The sequence below is a fragment of the Pinus tabuliformis genome, chromosome 8, assembly GCF_031772625.1.
Source record: "Pinus tabuliformis cultivar Carrire ecotype Pingquan chromosome 8, CPIR1, whole genome shotgun sequence".
Taxonomy (NCBI): domain Eukaryota; kingdom Viridiplantae; phylum Streptophyta; class Pinopsida; order Pinales; family Pinaceae; genus Pinus; species Pinus tabuliformis.
In genome coordinates, this window is record NC_142294.1 from 1,782,617,345 (window position 1) to 1,782,631,824 (window position 14,480).

At 32.5% G+C, this 14,480-nt stretch overlaps 1 protein-coding gene across 1 annotated transcript; it reads left to right on the plus strand.

The window, feature by feature from the left end:
• The first annotated feature begins 8,629 nt into the window (after positions 1–8,629).
• LOC149243331 (uncharacterized) lies at positions 8,630–9,622 on the plus strand. Its single transcript, XM_089367796.1, has 2 exons — positions 8,630–8,882; positions 8,985–9,622. Exons 1-2 carry the CDS (start codon positions 8,709–8,711, stop codon positions 9,609–9,611), a joined length of 801 nt encoding a protein of 266 aa, XP_089223922.1. The 5' UTR covers positions 8,630–8,708; the 3' UTR covers positions 9,612–9,622.
• Positions 9,623–14,480: the final 4,858 nt, after the last annotated feature.

Sequence of the window (14,480 nt, forward strand, 5' to 3'; positions counted from 1 at the left end):
TCTTATATTCCAAGATGTAAACTTCATAATTAAAGATTTGTGAAGGAGTAACTAGACAGGTCTTTCATCTTATCTGAATCTATCATCAGCTTCCCACACTCCATTAAAAGCTCTTTCTGCTTCTTTCTTCCTCGTTTCTTACCTATAGTTCTAGTTGCTAAACTTGGATTAGCTTTCATCGTTTTCACACCTCTGTATTCGTGCCTATCATTGTTTCTTCCTCTTACTGCCACCTTTTCCTAGGTTTTCCACAGAAACAACTGTTGTATTCTATTGCATTCATCTAGAGGTAATGAATCTATCCCCGCCCTGGTTCCCTGTTGTAGAAATCCTTCCAGATCTAGGTTTTCCTTATCTAGTATTTCCTATAGTTCATGATCCTCCAGATTTGTTTCGCTCTAGGCCATTTCCTGGTCCATTTCTAGCTCTCCTTCACTCATCATGATTTCTTCCTCTTCATTTATATTTTGTATTGGAGTGTTGTTTTCTTCTTTCTCCTTCTCCTTAGGGTCTTTCTCCAAAGACTGGTTTTCTTATAGCATGTCTTCCAACTCAACCAGTGCTTGGAAGTTATTTTGACTGGCCTTTTTTCCCTATTTATGTTGTTGTTGTGGTTCTTTTTTGCTTCCTTTTCCTCTTCTTGAAACTTTTTGAAAGTTTTCAGTGTCCTTCTTTGCTTTTAGTTTGCTTTTGTCTTCTTCTTTACTAAGAGTGCAGTCTCTGATCAAGTGTCCATGTTCATGGCATTTATGGCATCTGAACAGGATGTGCTCATAGTCCACCGTTTGCACCCATTCCTCATCAAAGACTTCCAAGATAACTTCGTCCGGAAGAGCTCCTGAAAGGTCCATCTCCACACAAATCCTTGCATAGGAAGTATATTTACCCCTTTTGGTGGCTTCTAAGGATTTCATAAAACGACCTAGTTTGTTTACTATAGCCAGAAGTGATTCATTTTGCCAATAATCCAGGGGAAGCGAAAAAAGCCTTACCCAAATAGGAACTGAGGTGAAAGTTTCCCTCTCTGGAACAAAGTTCATCACCCAAGGCTGCATATAGAGGCCTGCTGCTGCAAAAAAGTAGGGCCCTCCTTCGAATATTCTATCCTTATCTTTGATGTTTGTGAACACCACTGTGAAGAAACCCTTTGACCCAAGGTGAAGATCGATGCTGCCCTTAGGTTTCCAGTGATATTTGATCCAGGTTTGCAAAGCTTTCTCAGTGGGCCATACTCCCATGAATTTGCATATGATGGCATACGTTTCCATATGTTCCATGTGCTCCTGCAGTGCCAGATTATTTAAAAATACTCTTGGAGTGATGTTTGCTCTGGGCCTGCACGGTCACTTTTAATTGACGTCCTCTTTTTTGCCTCCCTGGTTTTTGTCTTCTTCTTCCTTGTCCTTAGTGTTGCCCTTTTCGTTTGACTCTGCCCCATCTGTCTCCTTCACCTTACTTCTGTTTTCTTCTTCCCCTATATCTTTGACATTACTCAGATGGGTCTTGTCTCTACTAGCCACAACGCTTTTATAGGAGGGAGTGGAGCTCCCTCCTCTGCAGGCCGCCATTAGGGTCATAAACCATGTGTCTCAAAGCTCTGCGCAATTTTCCGTCTCCTGCCTCCTAGTGGTCTCAATTCTAAAAACCGGTCCAAATATAACTGTTAATATATTAATACAATATTATATAATAACATAATATTATATTAATATAATGGCCATATATATCTATCTATCTATCTCTATATATATATATATATATATATATATATATATATATATATATATATATATATATATATATATATATGGTCATTATTATTACTCTCCTATTGTTAAGTTTTTCTTATTTACACTATGATTATTTCCCCTCATATTTTGAAACTCTCCTCTAGCAAAGAGACACCATGTAAAATTACCCTAGAAATTCATTATTAGTACATTGAATCTTTAAAAGGACAAAGAGAAGAAAGAGAAAACCATTTTAAACTAGAATTAACTACAATGCTTGAAAACAACCACAAATTGATAGAAAATAAAATAATCTCACTCGAGACTAAACTCCAAGGAATGAAAGGTATACTTCAAGAAATCAAACATAGTAAATAAGCAATGGTTAAAGAAAATGACACTTTTAAAAGTTGGAATAAAAATCTAAAAGAACAACTACATAATAACTCAACCCTAAATAACACAGAGAATAAAATAGATATTAAACTCATAAAAGAATAAATTAATAAAATAATTGTACTCAACCATGAGGTCCACAAAAGAGCCTTACACGATATAATTGTTGGTATAGAAGAACAAAACAATGAAGACACATTAGAAATAGTTAAAGAAAAATTAAAGATAGAAATCTCAAATTCAAATAACTTATCTCACCGAAGCAATAAGGGTAGGAAAGATACTTGAGCATACACACAAACTAATCTGTGTGAAGCTTAGTTTTAATGACCATAAATTATATATACTTAGGAAATCCTTAAGCCTAAAAGGAATGAGAAGCTTTATAAATGAAGTTCTCATTCCAGAAGACAAAGATGAACCAAGGAAAGAAGTCCAAAAGTTCAAGGAGGCAATAAAATAATGGAAATTGGAAATCGTTAGCAATAAAAAAGCTATGATTAGAAATAGAGTCCCAAACACGAGAGATAAATAGGGAATAACATCACTCTGGATCCTCTATTGGAATTGTCGTGGTTTTCCATGCTGTAAAGGTCATATGTTAAGTTCGATCCCAAGTGATATTAATCTTAATATTTTACTTGAAACTTGGGAGCATGAAGAATCTAGGGTCCCTAACATTGATAGATTCACTCTTTTTTCATCTCATAATAAGAAATCCTCCAGGAGAGGTTTTGGTGGTATAGCTTGCTATATTAGGAATATTGTTTCCTCTCACATCCAACTTCATAAAACCAACCCCTTTAATCAATACATTTGGATCGAGATCTTTGATTCTACAACCAATAAGATCTTTCTCGCAATTTGTTATTTTACCCCTATCAACTTTACATCCTCTAAGAAAAACAACCTGGATAAGAACTGTCCTTTCAATACCTTAGAAAAATACATCCACAACCTAAGGAATGAAGGTAATATCCTTTTTCTTGGCGACTTTAATGCTCAAATGACTACTAACCAAGCTATTATGTTAAGTAACAACTCTAACCCTGATCCCTTGTGGCTTGACGAGGATGGTAACTTAGCTAATACTTTCAAGATAAAATATAAAGACATAATCGAGAACTTATTCGGCACCAAACTCCTCAAGTGTTGTAGTTACCAGGACTTAATCATTTTTAATGGCATTAACAAGTGGACTCTCTCCGGTTAGATGACCCGTTTCCATGGGCTAGGTAATAGTGTCGTGGATTATGTGATTTTTTACACCCATGTCCTCAACTGTATTAAGAACTTTGAGCTACTTAATGGGTACGAGCCTAACTCTGACCACATAACTTTGTCTTTATCCCTAAATTTTTTTATGCATACCACCCATATGTAGGAGACCAGTGAAAGAAAAAGACACATTCGCTTCGATAGAAGTAATGTTGAACTTTTCTTAAGGGATTTAGAAAAGGATTTAGGTTCTCTGACTTATAATAACAGCATTGACTAAATCTATTACCATTTTACTAGTGCCTTTTCTACTACCATTAGAAAGTTCTCTAATGAGACTTTGTATAAGTAGAATAATAGAACTTCCAATCCTTCGTATGACAAAGACTGTAAAATTGGCAGGAAAGTGATTATATACTACCCTAATGAAATAATTAAGCTCTAGAATATAAGTATATACAAAGCTCTCATGAAGAGGAAGAAGAGGTCATATATTAATAAGAGACAAGAGGACCTTCTCCACCTTTCTAAATTTGCACCCATAAAGTTTTGGTGGAATGTGCTTGTTCGTAAAACTAAAGAAGTCATTATATCCCCTTGGAAAATTGGCATAACTATCTTAAAAAGTTGTATGACTCTCTAGACACCTTGGGCACCATCTTAAACACTCCTATTAAGGAAGATGCATTTTCTCTCGAACACGTCGAGTCTGGGATTAATAAGCTTACCAATGGGAAAGCTAAAGATATTGAAGGATACCAAGCTGAGATCTTAAGAATGGGAAGTTCTATCCCCATTCCTCATTTCAACAAGCTTCTCAATTTGGCTGGAAAGCATGGCTTCCCTAAGATTTGGATGCAAAGCCTTATTGTGCCTATCTTTAAAATGGGGACGAAAGTGTTCCCTCTAACTATAGGACCATTATGATTGGCCACATCACAGCCAAGCTTTATGGGTTCATTTTAGAAAAGAAGCTTAGCCTTTGGCTTAAGAACCAAGTTAAAACTGCTAAAGGGAAAGCTAGTTTTAGGAGAAATCACTTGACTATTGACCACCTTGTCACTCTCATGATCATTATAGAAGAATGTCACAATAGTAAAATTGATCTCTTTTGTTGTTTTGGTGACTTTTAAAGAGCTTTTGACACTGTCCCTCGAGATAAGCTATGAGAGAGACTTGAAGAGATCATGGTTCCTTTTGAACTGAGGATTGTTGTGATCCACCTCTACAAGACTATCATTTCCAAGATTAAGACCAACCAAGGGTGGTCTAAAGATACTAAATGCAATATCGGGGTCAAGCAAGGGTGTCCCCTTTACCCTACCCTTTTTAGTATTTACATCAATAAGCTAGAGGAGTGTCTAGAAATTGAGGGTTGCAAGGGAACCGGGCTCGATAGTATAATCATTACTCTTCTCCTTTATGTTGATGATATCGTTCTTCTTACAAAAAACCATGATGACATATACAAGCAATTGAAGACTCTTCATGTCTAGTGCTCCAAGATGGGTATGATAGTTAATACCAAAAAGACTAAAGTCATTATCATTAAATCCAAAAATCCCACCCATGGTAGTTTCGTCTATGACAACCATTGTTTATAGGAGGTTTCTTCTTGTAAATATTTGGGTACTGACTTTCCTCATCATCTCAACTGGAATTGTAGCACCGAGAAAAGAATTATTGGAGGTTAGAAATCTTATTATGAGCTTGCAAACAATTGTAAGTCAATCGATCTTTACATTTGGAGTAAAAAAATTCCTCTTTGAGATTTTCATCACCCCCGTTGTCTTATACGGATGCGAAATTTGGGGTTGCAATATCTCTAAAGAGTCGTGGAGAAAGATTGAGATGATCCAAAAGTAATTCATAACCTATAACCCCAAGATCAAGGGAAATACTTCCTATCCTATCCTCTTGATCGAAGTTGGTCTGTCCCCCATTGAAAGTATGACTATTTTTAGATATCTGATGTATAAGAAGAAGCTTTACAACATGCAATCCAAGAGTCTCCCAAAAATTTCTTCTAACTTTAGTCAAAACCCCTACTTGCGCCTCAAATGTAGGTGGCATAAGGATGCCTAGTCTTGGCTCAACCTTTGGCGGATTAAGGAGGAGATCATCATGGGAAGCAAGGATAATATCAAAGATACTATTACCTCCAATTTTAAGGACAATATGTGGAATGATAACGATTTGGAGAGTAAGAGGAAGGTAAGATACTATAAGAATGTGATCATCACCACCCTTGACAACCATAATTCTCTCTCTATATTGACCAACACTAAAAAGAAAATGAACATCGCTAGGATAAGAACTAATTCTCATGAGCTTCGAAGTGAGACCGAATGTTGATATACTCTCAAGACTCCCTGGGATGATACAATCTCACAAATTTGTGACACTAAGAAGGTGGAAAATGAAAAGCATTTCTTTTCTATTGGCCACATCCGCTCTCAATTCCCTATCTTCAGTCACACCTCCAATCTTCTTGACTTATTAATTCAGCCCAACTGTAGTGATATTGGAGCGCTTCTTTCCCTTTTCCTTATCATAGAAACAAGATTTTGAAGAATGAAAATTAGAATAATTTTTATTTTTATTTTATTTTTAGATGTCCGATACACCACATTGGTCTAAATGGATGTTAATCATCATCATCAATAATCATAAATGGCCAATCTTTAGAAGACTCATTTACATTATATACCTAATAATTATTGATGTGGTAGATATAAAATTATCAATGTATATCAACCAAATTATTAAGTGTAATTGAAAATATACTTCATATAAATTTATCTGAGTATATCAACTACATTAGTAAATGTGGTTGTGCTGATTATATTTTTTCCTATAATAATTTACAAACATTTTACCTGTTTTAATTTAATAATATACCATGGAAAAAATAAAAATTCATATCCTAACACATAATACATCATAAAATAGTTAATTATACCCAACAAAAAAAAAAAAAAAAAACAAAAAACCAAAAGATTGAAAACTCCCTATTAAAAAAACATATCAATAAATTATTTCAAAATAGTGAAATTTTTCAAAATAGTGACGTAGTTACATATTAAAATTAAAATTTTAAAACTATACCATTAAATACTAAACTAATAAAATACTTAAAATATCATTATAAATAGATTAATTAATTAGTTTTACAAAATTTTAAACAGTGAAGCGCTCCATTTTATTGACTGCAATGAATTATTTCAAAACTGTCAAATTTTATTTTCAAATGATAACGTGATTGCATATTAAAATCTCAAAATTATAGTAAAACAACAATAAAAAAAATTTATATATATAAATAACAGTTTGAAAAAGTCAACCAAAAGATAAATAACAGTCATCGAGAAGTAGGATCCTCATAGAGTTTGGCATCCAGAAGTATTAAGTCTCCAAAAAATTAAATAACAGTATATGTTCGTCCAAACAATACTCTCACAAGCGATATGATTGTCAGCTGGTGGTATTATCAGTCAATAGAAGGGTTTCCCATTTTTTAAGCCGTAGTCGTAATTAGAAAATCATAATTAGTGACCTCATCCGAATTATTTGAATAAACTCCTCGGATTCAAATGAGTAAGTCGTCAGTTTATTGGGAAATCTTTATTTTTATTTTTATTTTTATTACATATCTAGGAATAATTCGAAGCCTAAACTCATTGGTTTACACGTCTACGAATACTTCGAAGCGACAGCGTATTGGAACAGTCAATATTCTATTGAAGATTCTATAAATAGCAGAGGTTTATTGAGCAGATATATTTATTTTACAATCCAATTCAATGGGGGAGGGAGGTATAAATATGGTAATTTTTTAAATAAAAATAAAAAATAAAAATTATATTTTAAATAAAATTAGTATTGGTTATAATATAAAAAATGAATATATATTTTAAGTAATTAGAAGTGAAAAATAATATGTGATATTTTTAAAAATATTTTAACAAAATATTTAAATAAACTATATTTCATATATTTTTATATACAGAAAAAAGTTGTTAAAATAAAATATTTTAATATGGTTTCAAAAAAAATATTCAATATGGGTTATCAATAAAATATTTTAATAGGAATTAACATCAGCATATATTTTAAAATATGTTAATAATAAAAAAGTTATTTTAGGTTGCTTGATAAAATGTGGATGTACATGTTACCCAAAATATTTTCATGTCAATTACATGTAGATTATATATCATTTAAAAACAATTACGTATGTGTTATGAAAAAATTAAGTTTTAAGGTTAAAATGTCTATTTAATCCTATATGTATTCTATTTAGCATTAATATTTAAACAATAAAAAATAATACATTATATTTTGCGCTCTAAAGAACATGTAGATTACTTATCTTTTAAAAAACATTATGTATGTGTTATAAAAAATTCAAGTTTTATGGTTAAAACTTTTATTTGGTCATATATATATTCTATTTAGCATTCAAAAATATAACTTAAACAATAAAAATTAACACATTATATTTTACATTCTAAAAAAATTTGTAAGTGAAGAAATTTGATATCTAGATTTATATTAAATCAGTACTTAAGATAAATCTATACTAATAAAATTCTACTTAAAATGAATCTGAGTAAAATCTTAGTAACCCAACTGTATTCGCAAACCTATAATTTAATTAAATTGAAAATTTAACTCAAATAACAGAATTAAGTTTAACTTTTTTTAAATTCAATCAGTTGACCTAAACAACTTCCAGTATAAAAATACAGAATGTCCATTACAGATATGAACGCGATTTTCATAATAATTCATTGCACATGCGAAAATGTACGAACGTGTTTTTTAAATATTACTCGTCAAACTAGCCATCCCAATTATATTTTATTTCAAAACGATTGTCATTTTAGTCAAAAATATGAGTATCTACAGACGTAACAGATACGCCTCACGGATCCCATTTTGTCTGGCATCCAATTTTATAAATCAGCGGATTCGAATCCGCCTGGCATGCAATTTTTTAAATTAGCCGATTGGACTTTTGTCTTGGCATCTAATTTTTAAATCGACCATCCGACTTTGACTATCATCATATTATGGAATCATTGAGCTAAGTCCTATTGCCACTTCATTTCTTCTTAAAGGCTGTGAAGCCAGGTGGGCATGCAATGCATTGCGGAGCTGCAATTAAATTGCAGTATTTTTCGCAGGAAAGACTGGCGGGCCTATTTTGCCCATTTCTGTATGACTATTAAGTGATATGGCTATTAAGTGATAATCAACAAGCTTATTCGCCCCACCTATTAAGTGATAATCAACAAGCTTATTCGCCCCACCAATAGTTTGGATCCCTCTTGGGCTAGATTTTTGCTGGGTTTCGACAAAATGTTCTGGAGCGATCTAGCCTCAAATCTGGACCTGGTGCTGGTGCCCACAGGTATTCTTTTCTTGGTGGCCTACCATGTCTATCTCTTCTACAGAATCAAAAAGTACCCCAATACCACCGTCATAGGATTCGAAAATAGCAACAAGCGAGTCTGGGTACAGCAGATGATGATGGTAATAATCATTGACAATTATTACTGATTTTTCTTTTGCTTTTCAGAGATACATAAACTATATTTGGCTTTTTAGGGTTTTGAATTCAAGAAATAATTGCAGGCTGTGCCGCTTAATACCTCAATCGCTCTCCAAGTGGTGTCAAGCAACATATCTGCTGCGGTCTATCTGGCCAGCCTCTCACTAACGATCAGTTCTGTGATCGGCACCGTATTGTCCTTCGCCAAACAAAGTAGCAGCAGCATCGGCTCCAGCCATCTGTTAAGTGAAATATTCTTCGGAAATCAAAATTCCTTGACGTCTACCCTTAAATATGCGAGCCTGCTACTGTGTCTCCTGGTAGCTTTCATATCTTATGTACAGTGTGCTCGTTATTACGTTCACGTGAGTTTTCTGATCAGCACGCCCAACTCAGCAGTTCCTGAACATTACGTTGAGAGAGCGCTAATTAAAGGGAGCAATTTCTGGTCTTTGGGGATTAGGGCTTATTACTTTGCCTTCCCGCTTCTGCTGTGGATCTCTGGCCCCGTTTCCATGTTTGTTTGCTCACTGGGGATGATCTCTTTTCTGTATTTTCTCGACTTTATGGCCAATCCCATGACGGTTTTTGGAACTAAGTCGTCCTCTAAGCCTTTGCGAGAGACTGTTTATGGTATTGGTCGTGGGATAGTATCCAGTAGCGGACGAAAACATCTCATTATACACAGCCCGGTGGAATTGATTGAATAACGTTCTGGCACTCGTGAGAGATCGTGTTGGTCAACGATTGTATGGCGTCGTAACATTCAAATGTCTAATATTGCTCTGTTTAATATAGTTGAAATTGTTCACCTCTGCCGTTTAAATTAACGGTGATAACTGTTGTCACCGAACATGGGAAGGTGATACAGAAGTTCGACCATTACTTGATAGAAATTGAATGGTATGTTAAACAAATTGGAGGAGATAATTCCAAGGATTTATGAGCTCTTGCTTGTGTATATGAAAAACTAACCCACAAATCCTGAGAGAATCATTAGGTTATACTTATCTATATAAAATATAAATTATTCTTTTCTTCTTATATAAATTAATATGTGTAGATTTATATTATTTCTCTCTCATGATTCTTTCTCTATATCCAGATAACCTAAAAACTGGAAATTTAAATAAAAAAGATAACTAATTAATTATACAAATGTCCTAAAATATTAGAGCACTTCCTCAATGAATTATTTCAATTTTCAAATTTTATTTTGAAAATTACGTTATACTTATCTATATAAAATTTAAATTATTCTTTTCTTCATCTATAAATTAATTTATATAAATTTATATTATTTCTTTCTCATAATTCTTTTTCAATATATGTAAATAACTTAAAAACCAGAAATATTAAATAATTATACAAATCTCCTAAGATATTGGAGCACTTCCGGTTATAAATTTTAAATGAAAAAATAGAATAAAAAAAATAATTAGAATAGTAATATAATAATTTATGATTTAATTATTTGTCAAAATATCTCATATCTATTTATTAAAAGAAAAAAATCAATTTTCATTATTCTTTCTCATGAACCACCATTACTGATTCGAAAGTCAATCAAAAGAAAACTAATACGATGAATCCAGAAGATAATCTACCAAATTTTACAAATATATTTATAAATACTAGACTAAATTATTAAAATAATAATTATAATATTATATTATACATAAAAAGTTATATTTTAATTACATATATATATCGAAATAATTAAATATATCAAAGTGTTAAAATTTAATAATAAATGCTAAATCAGTGAGCTGATCAAAATAGTATAAAATTTGGAAAACGAAACATATATTATATTAATTAGTTTATTTTATAGACATCATTATTTTATACAATAGAAATGGATGTTTTATGTGGACAAATTTTAAGTGGAATTCAATGTCCGAATTCTCACTTACATCTCTGCAATAACAGTTTGAAAAACTGACATCTAAAACTTAGAGAAAATGGCATCAAGGTTTATACTGTTGCCATAGACTATCATAGAATCGAGTCAAACTGAAAGGCTAAAGCCTAGGATCCTCAGCGAGTTTGGCATCCAGAACTGCTACCTCTTCAAAGAATGGGTAACAGTGATACCCGGTAAATTAAAAGAATAGATTTATGTTACTTCAAACATTACCCTCATTAGAGATATAACTAAGATATAACTATACATTTATGTTACCTCAAACATTAATGAGACTAGAAGCATATTTTTGAATTTTTCAAATTGAAATTTGAACTCAAATTTGGTAATTATGGTCAATAGGAATGGTTTTTTATTTTTTAAACCATGGTCACGACTTAAAAAGTCATAATTAGCCACTTTACCTAAACTATTCGACTTAACTTACTCGGCCATCTTGATTTTTATTACAGATTGAACATTATAAAAATAACATTTTGAAATCTAAACATATTTATAGAGAAGTAGACTCAATGAGGAAACGCACTTTGCTATGATTGGTTTGTAATGAAATTGCATTAATTCAATTGTTTGAGGTTACATGATTAAATAGACTTAAAGTTGTTAAGAATAATATTTAAATCTTATCTCACACACGCATAAGTAATAATTGTTAAATTTAATATTCCAAAAAACATTTTGGTCTAACAACTAAGTGTTGTCTTATTGACATTAACATGCAACTACATACTCACTAAGTCAACAAAGGATATTACTATACCTTGACTATTACATTCACTAGTACTAATAACTCCTACTTGAGTTCGACCACTATTGCTTAGTGATCTAAGTCTCAACTAGACTTACAATATTTAAGATCACTTCAAAAACTTCTTGTACTTCTGCATATTGGCGGTGGTTGTTTTCCGCTCTATGTGTACATTCTTTTCTTCCTTTTTCTCCAAATTTTATACTATGCATATCCTTGCACCTTTAGTTTGGTCTTCTTCCTCAACATGTAACTGAGTATGCCTCTGATACTAGCAGGATCAAAGATTTTTCCTTCAGTCGATGTTAGTAGAATAACATGAAAGAGCATGTAAAAACCATTTATACAAACACTTTAAATGAAGAAACATAAAGGGGACCATAAATATAATGCACCCAATGTTTGATAACGTAGTTTGTCTAGTATGGACTATGTCTCCATGCCCTACTTCAATAGGGGGACACCACTTCATTCATCAGAGAGTTGGCCAAATACATGCCCAATTGTCCATCACGAGGTGTCATGTGGCTCCTAGTGGTTGCACCACATGGCACTCTTATATTAGGCCACTTCAACTGCCACCGTATCACATGGCGCAACCATAGCCAACATGTTGTGCTGCGTGGTTGGCCTATCTCGTCTGTACTTCTCACGGTGCCACTAACTTGGTTTCCTCGTCACGTGCCACTAGGATTCCACACCATTGTATGATTTGTTGATTGGGTTATATAGTGGTGCCATGTGGTGAGCCCTAGTGGTGTGACTGGCATGCTGTGGGGTGTCATGTTGCATTTTTTATTAGCCTATTTAGAGGACAAAAAATACCAAAAATATGTGACATGTGGCATGCCCTTGGGCTACCATGTCACCCTGCTCACATCACACTAACATTAACAATACGATTGTTGATGTCATCTTGGTTTGACTTTGACTTTTTCCGAGTTTGGACTTAAACTTTGTCTGGCCATAACTTCTACATAGAAACTTAGATTGAGACATCATTTGTGTCGTTGGATTTTTTGTGAGGAGATATTCAATCTAACACTAGTTTCATTGAGTTTTCAAGAGTTTCATTTTTGAAGTTTTCGAGAGCCACCTAGATATGTCCTAGTCATCAATGTCATTTTCGTCTTTTTCCTCTTCTATATTTGTTTCTACCTAATACATTGCTAATTATACTTTCTTGAAGACTTGTCTTGGATTGAAAATAATATCTTCATGTTCCTTTGTCTTCTCTTCTAGTGTCACATAATCTTCAAGAGCTTTAATGCTTTCCTTCATTAATTTTGCTAAATTTCCCATTGTAGTAATTGTAGTTTTTCTATAACCACTTTTGTATTTTCCATACTTAGAATTTTAAAGCCACTCTTTAATAAATTTAATTCAATATTAGAAAGAAACTCAACTTTCACTACTAGGTTATCTTTATCCATTTTTTTTTCAAAAACAATTTTAATGTCATCCTTTACATGTGTATCTTCATAATGAACAACACTTTTTGCATCATGCTTATACTCTACATCTTGTACATAATCATTTTTTTCTTTTACAATTTCTTCATACTCTCTTCTACAGTTTGAATTTAGGTCACCTGTACTCACCATATATTTCATATCCTTATTTTGTATTGAATAACTCTTCTACAACTTCTCTTATGACTTTTACTATTACTTCTCTCATGACTTTTACTATTACTTCTCCAATATGAGAATCTCTTGCTTCTTCTGTTAAAGTGGGAAATTGATTAACAACTACCAAAGTTCTCTTAATGAAGTAAGTTGCACCTCCTTTCATATTTTATCATTTCCATAATATTCCAAGTTATAAAAAAGGATGATCCCTTTGCCAATAGGAAATAAGGATAATGCAATAGCATTGTTTCCCATTCATAAATCTTTGGATGACAATATTGTGTTGTAACCTCAGGGACTATGTGACTTAGGTTTCCTCAAACCCATTCTAAACATTATTTGGTAAATAATCAATTTCTAATCTCGCTCTCATTAAAATCGTCCAAAATTCAAAATGTCTACCAACAAAAATAGGTCATTGTGTTGTAGCCTCAAAGACTATGTGACTTGAGGCTTCCTCAAACCCATTCTAAATATTGTTTGGTAAATCATCTACCTCTAATCTCGCTCTCATTAGAATAATCCAAAATTCAAATTGTCTACCAACAAAAATAGGTCATGGCCCATAATAATAAAAAATAAGAAAATCTATACTAATATGTCATAGTAAATAAAAAATATTGAACAAATCCATATAAATATTTTTTTAAATAACAAATTCAATCACCTTTTTCTTTTTAAAAAAATAATAATTTCTTTTTCTTTTTTCCATCCAAAAAATCACCGCACGCACCCTCCCTCCCACTACCATGTAGAAAGTCATAAAATTTCTCCCGCCATAAATAAGCCCCGTTTAATTTTAATCTATTTTATCCGTAATCTCCCCTATTCACCAATTGAAAGCAACTTATAGAATTCCTTTTCTTCCATAAGAAAAACCTTTTAAATAATAATAAAATATTATCTTGTATCAAAACTTTCACAATGTATATATGAGCTTCAAAAAAACATATATATGAGCTTAAAAAAAAATATAAACTACTAAGAGTTAAAAGCGACTTTCAAATATGTAATCTAGTCATATAAATAAAAAATTTAAGTATTAGGGTTTTACGCAGTGTATTATATTAGATATCGTTTTTTGGGATTCAACTGTGTTAAGTAAGTCATTAACATATGACCATTTCTATGAGAGGTAGTCATAACTGACTAATTTCTCATGATTTTTGAATTGTTCACTTAGCACTCATTACCGTCATAACTCCAAAATTTTTAACATGCAAACCTTTGATAGCGACTATTCCACTAAACTATACCTCGTACTTGTGGACAC